The 19,245-nt window shown below is 41.9% G+C and overlaps 1 protein-coding gene across 2 annotated transcripts in view; it reads right to left on the bottom strand.

Annotated features, from left to right (window-relative positions):
* Window positions 1-19,245, bottom strand: part of LOC132111418 (nesprin-3-like) — a 46,650-nt gene that overhangs the window by 2,535 nt on the left and 24,870 nt on the right. For both annotated transcript variants that reach the window (XM_059518686.1, XM_059518687.1), the window contains exons 7-17: window positions 18,906-19,042; window positions 18,296-18,470; window positions 16,669-16,851; window positions 16,043-16,186; window positions 15,593-15,727; window positions 14,292-14,453; window positions 12,332-12,504; window positions 11,382-11,883; window positions 10,845-11,003; window positions 2,324-2,497; window positions 2,046-2,087 (exon numbers count right to left, since the gene is read on the bottom strand). In XM_059518686.1, the coding sequence (XP_059374669.1) occupies window positions 2,046-2,087; window positions 2,324-2,497; window positions 10,845-11,003; window positions 11,382-11,883; window positions 12,332-12,504; window positions 14,292-14,453; window positions 15,593-15,727; window positions 16,043-16,186; window positions 16,669-16,851; window positions 18,296-18,470; window positions 18,906-19,042 (1,986 nt within the window). The remainder of the gene's footprint in view (window positions 1-2,045; window positions 2,088-2,323; window positions 2,498-10,844; window positions 11,004-11,381; window positions 11,884-12,331; window positions 12,505-14,291; window positions 14,454-15,592; window positions 15,728-16,042; window positions 16,187-16,668; window positions 16,852-18,295; window positions 18,471-18,905; window positions 19,043-19,245) is intronic.

Genomic DNA, 19,245 nt, shown 5'->3' with positions numbered 1-19,245 from the left:
TTGTAAGAGCAGAGGGATTGCTATGGAAAGGGGAAGGGGAAGTCGTGGCCTAATGGTTAGAGAGTCGGACTCCCAATCGAAAGGTTGTGAGTTCGAGTCCCGGGCCGGCAGGAATTGTGGGTGGGGGGAGTGCATGTACAGTTCTCTCTCCACCTTCAATAACATGACTTAGGTGCCCTTGAGCAAGGCATCGAACCCCCAACTGCTCCCCGGGCGCCGCAGCATAAATGGCTGCCCACTGCTCCGGGTGTGTGCTCACGGTGTGTGTGTGTGTGTTCACTGCTCTGTGTGTGTGCACTTTGGATGGGTTAAACGCAGAGCACAAATTCCGAGTATGGGTCACCATACTTGGCTGAATGTCACTTCACTTCACTATATGGGAAGAAGCGCTTCCAGTCATTATGATCTTGTTGGCAATGGTTACCTCCAAAGAAACACTTGCAGCCTTCATGGCTTTGCATCAAAATGGCCTCACATGCAAGGACATTGCTATAAAGAATATTGCACCTGAAAGAACCATTTACCGGATCATCAAGAACTTCAAGGAGAAAGTCTTCAGGACGTCCCAGAGTCAGCTACTGAATCGTGTCACCAGCAGTGCAGAACTTGCTCAGGAATGGCAGCAGGTTGGTGTAAAAGCATCTGCACACATAGTGAGGCCAAGACTTTTGACGACAGTGTGGAGTCAAGAAGGGCAGCAAAGAAACCGCTTCTCTCCAAGAAAAAACGTCAAGGACAAGACTGAAATTCTGCAGGAAGTACAAGGACTGGACAGCAGAAGACTGGTGCAAAGTTATTTTCTCTGATGAAGCTCCCTTCTGACTGTTTGGGACATCTGGAAAATCAACAGAGTTACATGTCAACAGTGAAGCATCCTGAGACCATCCATGTGTGGGGTCACTTTTCAACCAAGGGAGAGGGCTCTCTCATAATTCTGCCCCAAAACACTGCCATGAATAAAGAATGGTATCAAAACGTCCCGCAAGAACAACTTCTTCCAACGATCCATGTGCAATCTGGTGATGATCCGTGCATTTTCCAGCATGATGGAGCACCATGTCACAAAGCAAGAATGATAAAGAAGTCTCTCTCTCTCTCTCGCTCTCTCTCTCTCTCTATATATATATATATATATATTTTTTTTTTTTTAAACTTCTATTTAATTTTGGATGTCCAATTCAAAATAATTCCAAATTTTGGAATTATAAATAGCCTTGTTAACTGGATGGCAATGCTGCATGTGTAAATCAACATATCTATCTCCATTCACTAATATCTGCTTATGTAGATAATGCAGGCAAACTCAGAGCAGCTTTTATATGCAGTCAGCAGTGCACCTGGATCTCTTCTCAAGCAGACGTGACTGTTCATGAACAGATGGCCAGAGAGTGAAGGAGTGAAAGAAGTGTTAAAATTGGTGTGAATGCTGTGAAAATTGAGAAATTACTGAGAAAGATTAACATGCTCCCCAGACAAATGCACTGTTTGCACTGGAGCAACCTCTTGATGTTTTTAAGTGGCCCACAGAGCCAAAAAAATAGCATTTGTTTTTGGGGGCTAAGACAGTACTCTGATTCAGGATTTCTAAGTGCTATTTATGAGCCTCTATTTCAAAGCCTTCCTACTAATCCAGCTGAACAGCGTCTTACTCACTTCACTTGAGAGTGCTTACAAACTCTTAAAGTCAACATGAAACAGCATTCAAAAACCATTTTACATCCATATATTTGAATTATTTAAGTGTGAAACAATATTTAACAAGAAAGTAGTAGTATGCAGTCGATTCAAACTGCTAAATGAGCAGCTCCTTTCAAAATTATTAATGACATGTCACTGTTACATCTCAGAAACAAAGTCTACCAGTGTCAGTTGGTGTTAGTAAATAAACTCTGCTTTCAATTCTGTTCTAGACACAAAAAGGGAATACTTTCTATTCAAAAAGGCTTCAAACATTCTCCCCTGTCAGATCAGAGGGATTGTGAACCCCACTTTAAACAATTTCCCACTCACAACATCAAGGTCTACTTTCAAAGAATAAAAACTACCTTTCCAGTTCGGACATGCTCCTGTCCTTGCCCACTGAGACCCTGAAACAAACAGAAACATTAGGTTTAGTTAGTTGCATCCGGCTATAATCTGCTACTCCCTTCTGGTGGATATATGATACTACATCAAAATCTGCACTGGAAATAACATAGATGATATATGGCTCTTTCCTGGTATATATCATATAATAATTTTGTAACCCATTTAAAAAAAAATGAAGGGAGTCAAAATTAGTGCTTAATAAAGTAATAAAACAAAAACAATTTTCTCTTTGTACCTTGTATTTCAGTAGACCTCTGAGGTCACCAGTCTCTTTAAGTTTGGACTTGTATAAAATCCAGCGGTAACGCAGCTCTTCTAGCTCCACGTCCTCCTCCTCTGATGTATTGTGCTGACCGGCCATCAACTTCTGGAACTGACTCTGACCCCAGGCTACACCGGCATTTAAACCCTATAAAATAATAATAATAATTTTTTTTTTCAGATAAATTTACTATGAGGGGTTTGTGTAGGTGTAGTAATCAAAGATTTGTGGATCATAATCCAGTTATTTCAAACCCAAACCTAAAAAACCATTACAGACCAATCCTTCCTTAGAAATGTGATGTCCACAATATTACAAAACAAGCTTTTGCAGTTTTTGTGATGCAAATACAGTACCATTCAAAAGGATGGGGTTTGGAATTTATTTATTTTTTTACGTTTTTTGAAAGAAGACTCTTATGCTCACCCGGCCTGATTTAATTTAATAAATAGAAGTTTTAAAAAGGAAAAATACAGAAACTCTGGTCATTTTTAAACGAGATGCTAACGGTCTAATCAGATTCAATGATCTATGCTAAGCTAAGCTAAAAGTGCTACCGTCAGACCCCGAGATCGGCTGAATGGATTCAATAGTTCACGCTTACATATAATTAGCTGAGGTATGGAATGCGTATTTGGCGTGCTGTCCGGGGAAGGGCTCCGAGCTCGGGAATGGCCCGAACCTAGAGTACCCCCCCCTTCCCCGTCTATTTATAAAGTGAACTTGAAGTGAGGAGATGGGGTGGAGGAGGGATGCTGATAAACCGTCAATGGATAGAGGTAAGTCAGCGATATTTATACTATGGGATTGATTACTTGATTATGGTCCACCTGTGTTGATTAGGCTAAGTATCTGACGCGCTCCTCCCGAATCTTATTAATAAAATTACATTTCAATAGTTCACGCTTACATATAATTAGCTGAGGTATGGAATGCGTATTTGGCGTGCTGTCCGGGGAAGGGCTCCGAGCTCGGGAATGGCCCGAACCTAGAGTACCCCCCAAAAAGCAAATATACAGGAGGACAGCCGCCAGTTTAGAGAATGCCCCCCCAAAAGCATAGAGTACTGGCGGGGGCTGATTTGGTTTCTGAGAAGTCGTCTCGAGCGACTTGGGTGTTGGGAGAGTAGGCCCTACCGGCTGCAGCTAGTGAACTACTTGGTTGTTGGCGCCCGGTCGGTAGGGCTCGAGCCGATGCTCAACTGGAGCTTTTTGGCGTTGGAACGGTGAGCCCTTCCGGCCGATGAGGAGGAGCAGCGTGGTTGTGGTGCCCGACCAGGAGGACCCGAGTTGCCTCGACCGGAATAGGTCACGGTGTCGGCGTACGGGCCCTACTGGCTGATAGCCCCTGCTATTCAGTGGGTGAAGGGCCTAGTGCTGACCGAGAGGGCCCATGAAGCCTCCGACAGGAGATTGAGACTCAGAATGACGGACGTCTGGGTCCTCTCGGTTTGGCAGATAAAAAGCTTTGGGCTGGCCGACAAGGAGGACTCTGGCGACATCTGATGGGAGATCCCGACTCACGGCATTAGATGGATGAGACTCACTTGCGGCCGGCAAGCATAGGCCCGCCCGGGAGAACTCTCGCCAGACGTCTGAAGGGAGCGCACGCATCAGACGGGTAAGCCTCGCCGGACGGGGAGAGTGGAAAGGAAAACCCGACTGGGAGGTCTCTCGCAGCATCCGATGGGGCATTAGACTCAGAACATCGAACGGGTAAGCCTCGCCAGGCGGGGTTAAAAGATGTGAGGGTAGCTGAGGGTAGCTGAGTTATTATTATTTTTTAAATTTTTTTTGCAGGATTTGGCGAGAGGACGAGACTCGTAGCGTCGGACGGTTAAGCCTCGCCTACCGTCAAATGGAAAGGGAAGTTGCGTGGCCGAGAGACTGTTACCGACGTCCGAAGGGAGCACACGCATCGAACGGGTAAGCCTCGCCGACCGTAGAGTGGAAACGTAAAGCCAGTCTGTCCAGGAGGCTCTCGCCAGTGTCCGAAGGGAGCACGCGCATCGAACGGGTAAGCCTCGCTGACCATAGAAAAGGAAAAGGTAAGGTTGTCTAACCGGGAGGCTCTCGCCGGCGTCCGAAGGGAGCACACGCATCGAACGGGTAAGCCTCTCCGGATGTGTGACAGAAAAGGTAACGATAGGTGGCCAGGAGGCATTTGTCCGCATCCAACGGGGACTTCCAGTTCCCCAAAAACAACTGGGTGAGCCTCGCAGGCCGTAGGATGGAAAAGGTAAGTTTGTGTGGTCGTTAGGCTGTCGTCAGCGTCTTATGGGAGTTTGCTACTCACGGCAAGAGACGGGTAAGCCTTGGCGACCGTAGGAAGGAGGGAGGGTTTATTTGTGTGTTTGGTGCCTGCGGCATCGAACGGCTTGCTTGTAGGTTTTGTAACCTAGACCACGCGGAATGGTCGTGATTGGCTGGCCAGGAGGCTCTCGCCAGCGTCCGATGGGAGCACTCTCATCGAACGGGTGAGCCTCGCTGGCCAAGGATGGAAAAGGTCAGGTTGTCTAGCCAGGAGGCTCTGACCGACGTCCGATAGGAGCTTAGCTCCAGGAATCGAACGGGTAAACCTCTCTGGCTGAAGGACGGAAAAGGTTGTCCGGCCGGGAGGCTCTTACCTTCGGCCGACAGGAGCTTAGCTCCCGGAATCGAACGGTTAAGCCTCGCTGGCCAAAGGACGAAAAGGTAAGGTTGTCTAGCCGGGAAGCTCTCACCTACATTCAATGGGAGCCCTGACTCCGTGCATTGGATGGGTAAACCTCTCCGTACGTAAGACAGAATGGCAAAACAGGTAGCCAGGGGCTTTTACCTACGTCCGAAGGGAGTGTGAGCTCCAGGCAACGAACGGGTAAGCCTTGTTGGCCGCAGATTGGAAAAGGTGAGGTTGTCTGGCCGGGAGGCTCTCGTCGGCATCCGATGGGAGCTCGAGCTCCTGTCATCGAAGAGAGAAGCCTCGCTGGTCATAGGATCGAAAAGGTAAGGTTATCTGGCCGGGAGGCTATGGCCGGCATCCGGTGTTTTTTTTTTTGTTTTTTTTTTTTTGTTTTTTGGGGGTTAATCTAGCTTTTTAATCGGGTAAACTTCGCTGGTGGTCGGATGGAAAGTCCAAGATTGCTTAAGCGGGAAAGCGTCTGACAGGAGTTTAATACTCACGATGTCATACGAGTAAGCTTTGCTGATAGTTGAACGAAGAAGGCAAAGGTTGGCTCAACCGGGAGCACTCTTGCAGCGCCTGACAGGGAGTTCGATACTGAGGAGGATTTGGTTGTCTACGAGGGTAGACGCTGTGAGGCTTACTTGAATAATTGTTTAGCAAATCCAATAAGCTGCTTCCGATAATGAGTCCGAAAAATCTTGTTGTAGTCATTGTATTCGAAATTAAGCGTGCAAAAATAAATAGGATTTCCTGTGCCAGTGTACCCCAAATAGGTGCCGTGTATCGGCGATGTGGTCGTTGTCGTATTGTCATATTGTCAGCACATGAGATCGATGGTACATATCGACGATGTAATCGTGCATGGGTGGAGTAAGAGAAAGATTCTTTATACTTGTCTGAGCTTACTATTTGCCATTTTAACCATGCAGGTGCACGAAAAAGCCTATGGAATCACCAATAATCGAAAAAAATATATATATTTTTTGGACGTACTGATAAACTGGCATTAAATATAAAATACTATATTTAAAACTGCTAGTTCATGTAGTCGGCACTATTGTCATCTCGCTTGTCCAGTGAAATTATTTTTCATAAGTATTTATTTTATTTTTTATTTTTATTTATTTATTTATTTATTTTTTAAACTATAGTAGATTTTATTTAAAGTCCAACGATTTAACCCTAATATGGACGTAAACAACTGCCTTAAATGTAAGGTATTCAAAAACCGGTAAGTTCATATATTTGGAGTGAGTTCGGTTGAAATGATGCCTTGGTCATACGTGCTCCGGACCACATGCCTCATGATGGGACCGACGCGCCGCCCCTGAGACCAGAATGAGATGCATTCTAATGTAACTGTGGCATTAAACTCCGTTAGTGAGAGCTCCTTTAAAATGTGGCACGTATCGGATTTACCTGTTAAAGTACGATGGAATACCTTACATCTGCAAACGATGCATGTCTATTTGTGGATGGAGACTTCTTTGCCACCTGCAGGCTCACGTCATCCTTTGAGAGCACGGGCGAGCGTGAAGTGCAGTGCTGAGATGGGATAACGGAGCGGTTTGATAGCCGAATTATGGTAGGCCGCCTGATAATTATAATTAAAAAAAATAATAAAAAACGTTGATTGGAGAATGGGCCTAATATAGTCTTGGCTATTGTCGATACATGATGCTGTCACCGCAACCTAGGATGCCTGGCATACCTAGAAGCGGAAATTATTATTAGTATTATTTATTTTTTATTTTTTTTGCGTGTGAACAGACGCTGCTGTGGCAGTGGGGAGATACAGGAAAGGCTCCTGCAGGAGCAGATACTGCTGCGGCAGTGAGGAGGTATAGGAAAGGCTCCTGCGGGAGCAGACACTGCTGCGGCAGTGGGGAGGTATAGGAAAGGCTCCTGCGGGAGCAGACACTGCTGCGGCAGTGGGGAGGTATAGGAAAGGCTCCTGCGGGAGCAGACACTGCTGCGGCAGTGAGGAGGTATAGGAAAGGCTCCTGCGGGAGCAGACACTACTGCGGCAGTGAGGAGGTATAGGAAAGGCTCCTGCGGGAGCAGACACTGCTGCGGCAGTGGGGAGATACGGGAAAGGCTCCTGCGGGAGCAGACGCTGCTGCGGCAGTGGGGAGGTATAGGGAAGGCTTCTGCGGGAGCAGACACTGCTGCGGCAGTGAGGAGGTATAGGAAAGGCTCCTGCGGGAGCAGACACTGCTGCGGCAGTGGAGAGATACGGGAAAGGCTCCTGCGGGAGCAGACACTGCTGCAGCAGTGAGGAGGTATAGGAAAGGCTCCTGCGGGAGCAGACATTGCTGCGGCAGTGGGGAGATACGGGAAAGGCTCCTGCGGGAGCAGACGCTGCTGCGGCAGTGATGAGGTACAGGTAAGGCTCCTGCGGGAGCAGTAACTGCTGCGGCAGTGAGGAGGTATAGGAAAGGCCCCTGCGGGAGCAGACACTGCTGCAGCAGTGAGGAGGTACGTGCAAGGCTACTTGCTTCGGCTGCTGTAGATGTTGGCTGTGGGAAGAGTAAAAAAAAAAAAAGGTTAGTAACATTTGATGGGGCAAGCTAAAAATGAATGGGTAGCCTACTGTGTCACCAGCTCAGCAATTGGTTGCCTGATTTGACAATTCCTCGAGCCTTGTCCACATTATTAGGTTCCTGTTGGAAAAGCATCTTTCCTCTCGTTTGGCCTCCGGGCTCTTTAGACGGTTTCCTGAGCGGATACGTTTGGAACGCTGTTTTCACGTTGTAGTATGGACTGTGGAAACAGAGGCTTTTGGAAACGATGAAGCATGTTTAGTCTTGTAAGACGTTGTACCGAAAGACATGATTACAGCAATAACATTAACCCCTTACCAGTCACCCCCCATTTTTGACATGGAGACAGAAATTACATACCCAAAATAAAGATGTTTCTGCTCATGATTCTTTCTGACTAGATCCATGATCAACATTTGTCCACGAGCTAACACTTCGACGTTTACCGTTCAGGAATAGGAATCGTTTTCCTGACATAATTACTTAATAACTGTCACTGAAATGATGTTTTATCGAAATATTGGTCAATTGGCTTTCAATTGATGCCGGGTTTATCCAGATCAAGTAAGGGAGTGATGTTTAACGTGCTGTGAAAATGAACGATAATAAACTGGGGCGGTTGGCGATGCTTGCAAGCAAATGGGTTAATGGCAGTTATGTGCTATTCGCTTCCAAGTGGTTTCTAAAGATGTTTACTTGCCAGTTTTTTCGTATAACGGTCCTTAAAGTCCCCGTGAAACGGAAGTTGCAAACGACTTTTCTCCAGTGTTGTGACGTATTTCCGAGAGAAACGGAATAATAAATGAGGAAAGTAGTGGGCGTGGCTTATTTTCCAACTAGCACCTGATTGGATCTAGATAAGTAGGTGTTTAATTCGAAAAATAGAGACAGATCTAAATGCAAGTTTACAATCGGTTATTGAGGATTACTCGCCACCTGAATCACCACAATTTAGTTTCAGCAGGAAAAGGAAGATGAGAACAGGAACACACCGAGGATCATTTACAAAAATGCACCTCCTTGCCATCTCTCCTTTCACACGCTGTCAATGCTCGCTACACACAGGCAGCCTGTCAGTGTCAGTTTGAGGGGCGTGGTTATGGATTAAGCAGACACCAAATTCCTCAAGCCTACATCATCAGTGAAGGTCCTCCAATGCAGAGGGGGGGGGGCATTTTCAGATTTTGATTAAAGCAGAAATTTTTTTTTTTTTTTTTTGTGTGGATTGGCTCGCATGGATGAATTGTTCAGCACAAACGATCAATTTAGGCAAACAAAGTAAATAAATAAAGGTCCCTAAATGATTTGGTCCTACCAGAAAACTTGCATAGAAATTAAAATTTAAAATTAAATTAAGCATTTAGCAGAGACTCTTTTATCCAGAGACTTACGAGCTTTTTTTTTTTTTTTTTTTTTTTTTTCCTTTCTCCTTCATGGAACTTATGTCTGTATCATTTCCGTGAGGTTTAAACGTGCGCGGTAAGGCGAATGTAATGCCTTTGCTTCGTGGTTAAGTGGCACCTTCGTCCGACGGAACGTTTGTATCTGTAGTCCAAATCTATGCGCAATCCACACTCCAGATCAGCAGGTGGTGGTAATGCACCTTTACGCTGGTTTGCCAAAACCGCCACTAGCAGAAGAAGACGGAACTGCGTCATGACGTCGTTTAACAAACTTTTGCCGCGAACCTGCTTTTAGATGCAACACTTTGGATGCCAACTGCCGTAAAAATCCAATGAAGAAAAAGAAGAACCTGTTTTTAGCGTCTTCGCCTGAAAATGTATTGGTTAACGTCGCGCGGTCTGCGCTGCTAGAGGAAGCGGCCTCAAACTGCCACTCGGCCGGTACGCCGGGGTGAAAGGCTGAGCCGCGGTGAGAACTGGGGTTCGACCCGTGCTGGTTGGGTTCTTTCTGCTGCAATCCAGCGCTCGGGGAGGGCTCGGTCTCGGGCGGCACGATTGTTGTGTCGAGCAAGGCGAGCTCGGAGCTTGCACGGTCTATTGGCCACGACGTGTGGCTTGGCGAGGAGAGCAGCTGTCACGATGACGCTTAATGCTGCTCAACCGCCGTGTTTGGCTGGGTAGAAATGATCTCGGGTCCGAGAAAAGCAGCAGCAGGTCTTATAAATCCCCCGTGTAGCTCACTTCGTTGGTACGAAAATTGGGTCTGTGGTAAGATGACGGACGAAGCGAACCATCATGCTGATAAACCATCAATGGATAGAGGTAAGTCAGCGATATTTATACTATGGGATTGATTACTTGATTATGGTCCACCTGTGTTGATTAGGCTAAGTATCTGACGCGCTCCTCCCGAATCTTATTAATAAAATTACATTTAAAAAATGGTAAAACACAACTGTTTAACTCTAGAGGAGTCGGAAAATGAGCCTATTTTAAAAAAGTGGAGTGTTCTTTTAAGAAACATTTCTTATCATTATTAATCCTGAAAACTAATGTGCTGCTTTATATTTTCATCTTTCCAGTTGACTGATAAGCAAATCTCAGTATTTAATGACATAACTGAGTAATTTAACAATTATTTTACAGAAAAAAATGGCAGATAAAATTTTTATTTTAGTCCACATAGAATAATATTCAATAGATTTTGACACTTTATGAGCAGATTATACTAACAATCTCTAAGTTAGTCTTTAAGTAAAAGTTTCTGAATTAGCAACAGTTATTAATGGAGAAGGAAGCAGTTCCTGCTAACATAAAGTCAGGTCTGAGCACTGAAGCATCTGGGCACTTTGTCAGCTGTGGGGGAGATTTATTTAACTGACAGAGCACAATATGCAAATGATTGAAGTAGCTCAGGGTATATTCAACAGGAAGACCACCTATAAATTGCCATTCAAGAGCTTTCCCAAATCAGAGCTGTGAACAAAAAAGTAAATGGGACACAGTGGTTGTCAGTTCAACTATCATCAGATATGAAAGCTTCCAGGTAGTTGTGAAGTTTGAAGCCTGGGGTAAAACCTGAGCACAAGCCTTTCAAAGCTTCACAGATCTGCAACCACAATGGCACTGATGTAAATGTACCCACGGCACACAACACATCAGACTTCCACAGACATGTAGCTTTACATATTGAAAATTATCCAGCGTGTTCTTTGCGGCCAAAGTAAAACATCACACTGCGCTTTGTTGAATAAGATATCAAAGCTATCAAAAGATTGTTTTTTTTACTGTCTAACACTTTTTGATATTTTGGACTCATCATGAAACTTTAATCAAAAACAGATAAAAAAAAAGAAAACAAAAAAAAACTTAAACCTCACCAACCTTGAGTGTATTCTGTCTTATCCTCAGTTCTTTTTCGCTCAGGGATCTTTGGTTGTTCAGAATTCCTGTGAGTTTGTCATTTTCCATGTGAAGCCACGCTTCAAACTCCTTCCTCTGGGCCTCCATATCAGCATGATGTTGGGGCCCCTGAGAGCCCATCTGCAGCAGAAATGAACAGAGACATGATTATATGTATGATTATAGCCTAAGTACTGCTTGCATAATTGTGGTTGTAGGGCTACATGACCTAGCTCAAAAAAATAAAATAAAATATATATATTTTGTTTTTCAAGTCTTTTGATGATATTGCACATCTAAAATGTTTGAAACTTTGCATTATAACAGCTCCTACTATTTATAATGCCATTTTGCTGTTTATGTTTAAATCAAAGACTTCATTATACTAATTCAAAAGACAAGGAGAGACCGCTAAATATTATTGGAATATTTACTATGTAATTTAATATTTTGATATAAGTCCTTGCCTTATAATGCTGACTGTCAAAATAACAAGAATCATATTTTAATCATCCTAACCTGAGTGTCATAAGGAGGGATCTGTGACTGCCGCTGCCTTTTCTGTGCATCAGAGTCAGTTTTTATATCAAGGTCTTCAATCCCAGAACTATGTATGTGTTGTTCAACCCATTTCCCAGTCTGACCACTGCTCCTGAGCAAGACACCTTCGTCCATCCCAATCCTCTTCCTGTTGACATTACGGGCACCTCCAGATACGACTGCATCCACTTCATCATCCATGGACTGGTCTTGGTTATTACATCCTCTTCTCCAGGCCTCTGAACCTCCTGGTGGTCGATCTGGTTTTGCTTCCATGTTTCTCTCCAGCTCTAGGTGACCTGTTGATTCTGGTCCGTGGTAGGATCTCTGATTCTGGCCTGTTCCTTCATCTCCTTTGGCAAATCCAACTTTAAAGTCTGAATCCAATCCCTGATGATGCCCTTCTGCCCATCTGTCCAGCAACTCAGTTCTCTGTAATTGGTGATCTTGGTCACCTGTGGCACCATGTCCATTCAGAAGCCTAGTAAGTTATTGTTAAAGAAATAATCAGGTTGTCAATTACATTTTTATTTTATATTCATTAGTGCTAAAGTGAGATATACTGGCCAGGTCAATGATTAATCAACTGATAATTGTCTATTTTAAAGTATTTTAAATTGAAATATTACACATATCACCTTTAAAATAAATGCTAATTTCTGGATATTATTCCTCAACCTCTGACTACTAAACATACGCCCCGCTCCGTTCCCCCTCACACCCACGCGGACAGAATCTGGGTTTTGCAGCACAACACAGCAATGATTCAAAAAGCAATCAACAATGATTAAAATCAAGTTGTGACTGGGTGCTTTAATATCTATGAGGCTTGTTCAACAGGTCATGCTCCTTAAGTCATAGTTTTTCTTCATTTAATACTATCAACCCCCACTAGTACAGCAAGCATTACTGTATTCTATTCTTCTAACCTGTAAAGATTGAGACTAAGCGTGTGGAGGGACATCCAGGTCTCTCTGAGGCGTTTAAGGTCTTGCTGGATGTGAACTTTGCCTTCATCAGAGGTTCTGGCCAGCACGGTCTGACCCTGAGCCTCTGTCTGATGAAGCTGAAGCTCCTTCTCTGGAAACTCTCCTAGTGCCCTCTAGAGCAGGGGTTTTCAAACTGTGGGTCGCGACCCACTCGTGGGTCACGGAATGGAACAAGGTGGGTCGCACAAAGTCACTTGGCTGCAGCTAATTTTGCGTTTCAATGACACACAGACACTAACACAGTTCAGTCTAGGGCTGCACGAATGTGACGAGTGGGGCGGGGCCTAGTGCCATGGGAACAGAGCTAGGCCGGTGGAGTGATTGGGAAATGAGCAACACTCACCGGTCTCAAGAACCACGGAGGAGATCGGAAAGATACAAAAGAGGAGCGATGACAGTGAAGGACGAGAGAGGACCAGGCCTGGGTTTTATTTTGTGTTTGTTTTTTATTTGTGCACGGCAGTCATCCGAGAGGGGCTGTCGCGCTGTTTTGTGTTTATTTGGTTATTAAAACTTTGTTTGATTGTCCGCCGGTTCCCACCTCTTTCCACGAAGGAGTCATCGAGGCGGTGGGCTGGAGTGAGTTCGCCCCCCCCCCCCCCCCCCCCCCGGCAACTCACTCCACGAACTCACTCCAGCCCACCACATCGAGCACCCTCGGCGGCAGACTCCTTCGCCCTGCTCGATGGCACTGCGGATTCACCCCAGCGGCGAAGGATCTTCGGCAGCGCGCCCCTCCTTCCTCCCTGGCAGTGTAAAACATTAAAATCTTCACAATCACAGGAAGAAGGAGGCGGGAACTGGGAACCCACTCATCACAACGATATAGCCCACCAACATTAATAATGAACTGCAATATCCTTAGTGTGATTTTCAAATTGCAATTAAGTCCGTGTGCGTTGCGTGTTTTGAAGGTCTCAGAGCAATGTCATTAAAAGGTTCAATCGGTCTTTTTTTACCTATTTCACAATTATTTTAATCTCCAAACTGTTTTAGATAGTTCTGCTTTGCTTCTTATGCTTTTCTAAAAAAGTGTTGGATTGTGCTCCGTTCTCGCCGACACACACGGAAGGATCATGAATGCAACAAAACACAGCAGCGCAGATCACACTTCACTGGAGTGAGCCTGCTTCACGTTTTTATGGACACTACATATTTTAACGCCAGTAAACAAAAATTAAAACTTGTAAATTTGTAGTGAAATTTTCAGTTGTACTCTAAAATAAAATGGTTATTTTTCTTAAATACTTAATTTCTGTCATAAAAATTTTAAGTAAGATTAGGTTTAAAGTAATTTCACTCGTTGTTTTTTTTTTTTTTTTAATATTTTGGTGGGTCGTGAAATATATTACACTTGTCTAGGTGGGTCGTGGAATGGAAAAGTTTGGGAACCACTGCTCTAGAGGACAACAACAGTGAAACTAGCTTGAGTCTGAAATGCTACAAAGACATGCATATTGCATATACAGGCAAACATTCATTTTCTTTTATGACATGACTCAAGTGACTCAAAGAAACTAAAAGTGATAAATAGAAAAAAAAATCAATATTTGACTTGTTAAATGGCTTTAATTAATAAGTTAAAGATATTTATAAAATGGGTTAAAGTGTAGAATTTTCTATCTTTCACAAAACTGTAACATGGCATTAATGATTTCTGTCAAAATACAGATGCTGCATCATAACTGAAAAAAAAAAGTGATCATGAAAAAGATGACAACAAATGTTTAATTATAATTTAGTTTGGTCTGTATTCTTATATTCAAATATTCCATTTTCAAAACCAATTACAATGGCTTTTCTTAAGATTGTCTTGCATAACTATTAATATATAAATCTTAATATGCATTTTTAACACACAATGTACTTAATAAACCATAATTGTTGCTCATAGGTGTACCTCAGCCTCATGCTGGCGATTATCGATGCTCCATTCCTCATTTGATCCGCGAAACGACTCTAGCTTCTGTCTCATGATCATTAACCACTTCTCCATATTCAGAATATTGTCATGGAATCTCTCATGTTCTGCAATGTTCTCCTCACTTTCATTCACCTTCATCTGGTATGAACAACAACACATATACACATAAATACACACATACATTATGAACCCGAAACAAGACGTGAGAAGGATCTTAATGCAATAAATTCTGGTATCTTTTCTGAAAAGAAAAAAGAAACAATCTTTTTGGGAAATAAGGAGGTTTGATCAAGGCCTTCATAGTCATCTTCTTCATCACCATCGTGATCAACACACAGCAGGAGATATGGAAACCAGGGTGTGATCGCAGCAGTTTCCACAGATCTTCAGGGTTAAATCAAAATCACTTGTGAAGTTGGGAATTTTTGAAGTGGCTAGTAAAAAGATATGTAGCCTCCCCTCATTATTCTGAATTTTGTATTTCTATCAATTAACGATAAAAATAATATGAATATGAAAAATAGGTCTTTCAAAAAGAAAAATTAATTTACTCTCTGAAAATCTTCCCTCTGCAACAGCTCTCAAATTCTTAACTCCACAGACAACTGACCCCAGTTACTGTAAAATTCTTTCAACAGAACTATTTTAACAGGGTTTTTTTGTATCATGGATGCCTGGGCACAGGATGTAATAAATCATGTTCACACAATACTTGTACAGTTGCAAGGGTGATGCATGAGCATGATAAAATTCCATAACTCTTTTTGATTGAGTGTCCCATAGAATCATTTCCATGAAAAAAAAAATCAATTTAAAAATAATTCTAATTCAGTTAAATGCTGCTCTAAAATTTTTTTTATCATGGTTTCCATAAAGACATTGAACAGTAAAAACAGTTTTCAATGTTAATAATAAGAAGAAATGTTTCTTGAACCCCATATTAGCATATATTAGAATGATTTCCGAAGGATCATGTGATACTGAAGACTCGAGTAATAGCTTCTGAAAATACAGGTTTACCACAGGAGGAAATTGCATTATAAAATAATTAAAACAGATAATAGTCATTTTAAACTCTAACAATATCTTACAATATCACTGTTTTTATTGCAGTTTTGATCTAATAAATGCAGTCTTAGTGAGCAAAAGAGACTTCGGAACAATATGAGGGTTACCAATTGATGACAGATTTTTCATTTTTGGATGAACTACAAATTGAATAAAATTTATAACCATAGACAGGAAGTTTGAAGAATCTTGAGCAGAACAAATCTTACCTGAACTGCCTCACAAAGCAATTTCCAGTTCGCATAGAGACGCTCAAACTTTGACCTGTTTATAGGGCTGGATGACACCAGTGTCTCGAGAGCTATGATATGAGCTTCACAATCTTCCAAGTCCTTTCTAATGACCTGCAGAGAGATGCACACTCATTTTACATTCAGTCTGCCACTCGCGAATCTTTCCCGCTCACACCTGGACAACCCACTCTGATCAATCAGCGCAAACACATTGAGCTCAGCGTGACATAACTCCTAGCTCCTTAAATTATTCACATGACTCTTTTAGTGTGTCAAAAGACGATCTAATCAAAAGTCACTGTATGTCTACAGCATGCCACATGCAGAGATCAAACCAAAACAGCTTTTCAAAAAGAAACTCAAAAATCTGCATGCAAAGAAAAAGCATTTTTGAAGTCGGAAACAGCTATATTATCTGCTGCTCACCCTGAGTTGGTCGGCCTGGGTCTTCTTGGTTAGAATATCAGGTTGAAGTCCATCCGTCATGATGAACCTCTCCTTTACAGAGGTCAGTGTTTTGTGTATAGAGTCATAGGCGTCAGAAAAGTCCTTTGTCTTTGATATCAAACCCTAAGGGCATTCATAGGATACCACATGGTTTGGGGTGTTTAGACAATATGTATAAAGTTTAAGACCGGGATCTGCATCCCTTTTGAAATACTGTTATGCGCTATTTTTAATATTTCTTACTAATACCAGACAGAACAGATTTCTATTAGTGGGCAACATAAGAACATATTTATATCATGGTAATCTGAAAATAAAATAAAATATTCTATCAGTGGGTGATATAAGTATACATTATATCTTGATATAAGGATAAAAACTCTAATTGATTTAAAAACACCACCTAAAGGATTGGTATTTAATTTATAAATTATAAATTAATTTATTTCTGCCGGACATGATATGCATAAATGTTGAGCACCTTTTCTGTTATGCGAGACTATGCATTTTATGGCTAATGGCGGGGTGAAGAGCATTGATGTAGCTCAGGCATTTACAGTCTGTAAATACAGCAGTAAAATTTTAAGTTGTTCCTGGCGGGGTACCTGCAGGTGGTTCTTGCGCTCTAGGAGATTGCTGTGGAGTAACTCTCTCTTCCTCACATCCCCGTTGAGCTCTTGCAACAGATCGTCAGCTTTCTCTTGGCCAAAAACTGAGATGAGCAGATCGCTCTTCACCTGGAGCAAACTCAAGCGCTCCTGGAGCTGCACGCTGTTTTTAAGGAACTTCTAAAAAAGAAGAAAACAAAAGAAGAAAGAGCACACTCAATACGACAAAGAGAACAAAGCACTAACACAGAAATAAGGTGCCAAAATTAATGCAGAAAAAAAACCCTGCAAAATGATCATATCCACAACAGATTATAGCATAAACTGGAAATATAACCTTTATTTTCTCAAAACAAAGTGCAAATCAGGTGTCAAAAAAGCTGAATGGGAAAACATCAAAGCATTCAGAGTGGGGGGGGGGGCTGACCTTTAATAAAACAAACAAAAACAAAAACCCGACATGAGAGAGATTCAAACCACTGTATCACACAGTAATGTTTTTTAGCCTGCTAACATAAATGGTAAAAACTACTTATGATAACCCGGAGAGTACCACTTAGAATAGACTAGACATAAGTTAGAAATCGTTTTACGCCGTAAGCTCTCATTTTACAGCAAGTATGTTTATGAATTTAAAGCTATCGAGTTACATAACTATACACAGATTCCAGCAAAAAAAAAACATAATACATTATTTTTTGTTAATTTGTTCATTTTACATTTTTTTGAAGGGGCCATACTAGCAGAAAAAAAAATGTCCTGTTAAATATTTGTTTGTTAATATTTGTTCTGAATAATGTGATGCATGATGCAACCTTAAAGTCTGATTGCAAATTGGTTATTTTAATACAATTTATAAATATTTTTTTAAATATGCTTTAAACACACTACGGTTCAATATTTTTTAGATTTTCTAGGTTTTTGAATGAAGTCTCTTATGCTCATCAAGGCTGCATTTGGCTGTATGTCACTTAAAAAAAAAAAAAAAATATATATATATATATATAAATGGCTACCCACTGCTCCGGGTGTGTGTTCACAGTGTGTGTGTGTACTTTGGATGGGTTAAATGCAGAGCACAAATTCTGAGTATGGGTCACCATACTTGGCTGTATGTCACTTTCACTCACTTCATATTTATTTAATCAAACTACAGTAAAAGCAGTAATATTGTGAATTATTATTACAATTTAAAATGAGAGTTTTCTATTTTTCTATTTTAAAATGCAATTTATTCCTGTGTTGGCAAAGTATAAAATGTAAAATATAATTCTTTTTATGAAAACCATGAATTATTTTTTTTCAGGATTCTTTGATGAATAAAAAGTTAAAATAATTATCATTTAATTCAGAGTATCTGCAGGATTCTTAAATCAAATTTAAGAACATACAAGTGGGGTAGGGAAATGTCTATGGCAACATATTAAACTGTAAAATGACTGTAAAAAGCATGATTTACAGTTCAGATGCAGGGTTTTTTTAAAATTATTAAATAGAAAAATAAGAAAAATCTTACTGATCCAAAATTTTTAATTGTAGTGTATCTAGATGGACACTTTTTTACTCCACTTCTTTGCACAAGAAAAAAAAAAAACTTTTGTTGAAAACTACTTATATAATTTACCTCTATATGCTGCACGAGCAGAGCGATTTGGGAGAAATCTGTCACCTCAGCGGAGGCCTCCAGGACCTGAGAAACCACCTGACTCCACTGGCTGAAGTCATACAGAGGATCCTGCAGTATCTGCCGGAGAGCCATCTCGCTCTCAGAAGACAACCTGAAAGATCTGCCTTTCACACTGCCACAGGAAACACAAAACAACTCTACTTAGTAGTCATATACAGTATGAGCTTATAGAGCTTTCAACATATGGCGGCCATAAAACAAATGAATAAATAAATGAATAAATAAATGCGGTAAACCCATGTGTGTAATGCACTAACTGTCTGAGGTGCTTACATTGGCACTCTTTTAGGATACACATTGTTTACGGCTGACTAGACTTGTGTGAGTGACATCACATTGACCATGTTGACACATTGACACACTGTGAGTGTAACACAATGAGGATGGAAGCCTACATGACGAGCCTCCCATTGTGTCTGCATAACAGAATATTTATCAATGACATTATCAACAGCTAATGATTAATTAAATACCCATCAAAGTATTTCTCCTTTGCTTCTTTCCTCCTTTGCTGGAGGCTCTTTGCGTGTGTGTGGTTGCTGCTCACCTCTGGTACTCTTTCACTACTGCTAGCATCTCATCAGACAGGCTTTTGGAATCTTGTGGGAATCGGAATAACTCTTTCAACCGGGATTTCAGCTGTTCAACCCTAGGCTCCTCTGAAATTAGCTTGTTGCGCACACTCTGAAATGTGGATGTAGAGAACTAATCAATGAAATGAGTACACACATAGTGTGTTTGAAGGCAGCTCATTCAAGCAGGGCATAAATGCAGAATTTCTCCACATGGGGTCCAGACAGCTTTCATTGATCTAAAAAAGATTTTCATCCTGGTTGGTTTTCCCCACTGCTTACAGCAAGCTTGGTCTAATTGGATACTTTGATGGA

Source organism: Carassius carassius, chromosome 31, assembly GCF_963082965.1.
Source record: "Carassius carassius chromosome 31, fCarCar2.1, whole genome shotgun sequence".
Classification (NCBI taxonomy): Eukaryota; Metazoa; Chordata; class Actinopteri; order Cypriniformes; family Cyprinidae; genus Carassius; species Carassius carassius.
The sequence above is the reverse complement of the archived record's forward strand: the minus strand, read 5'-3'. Positions and strand labels throughout refer to the sequence as shown.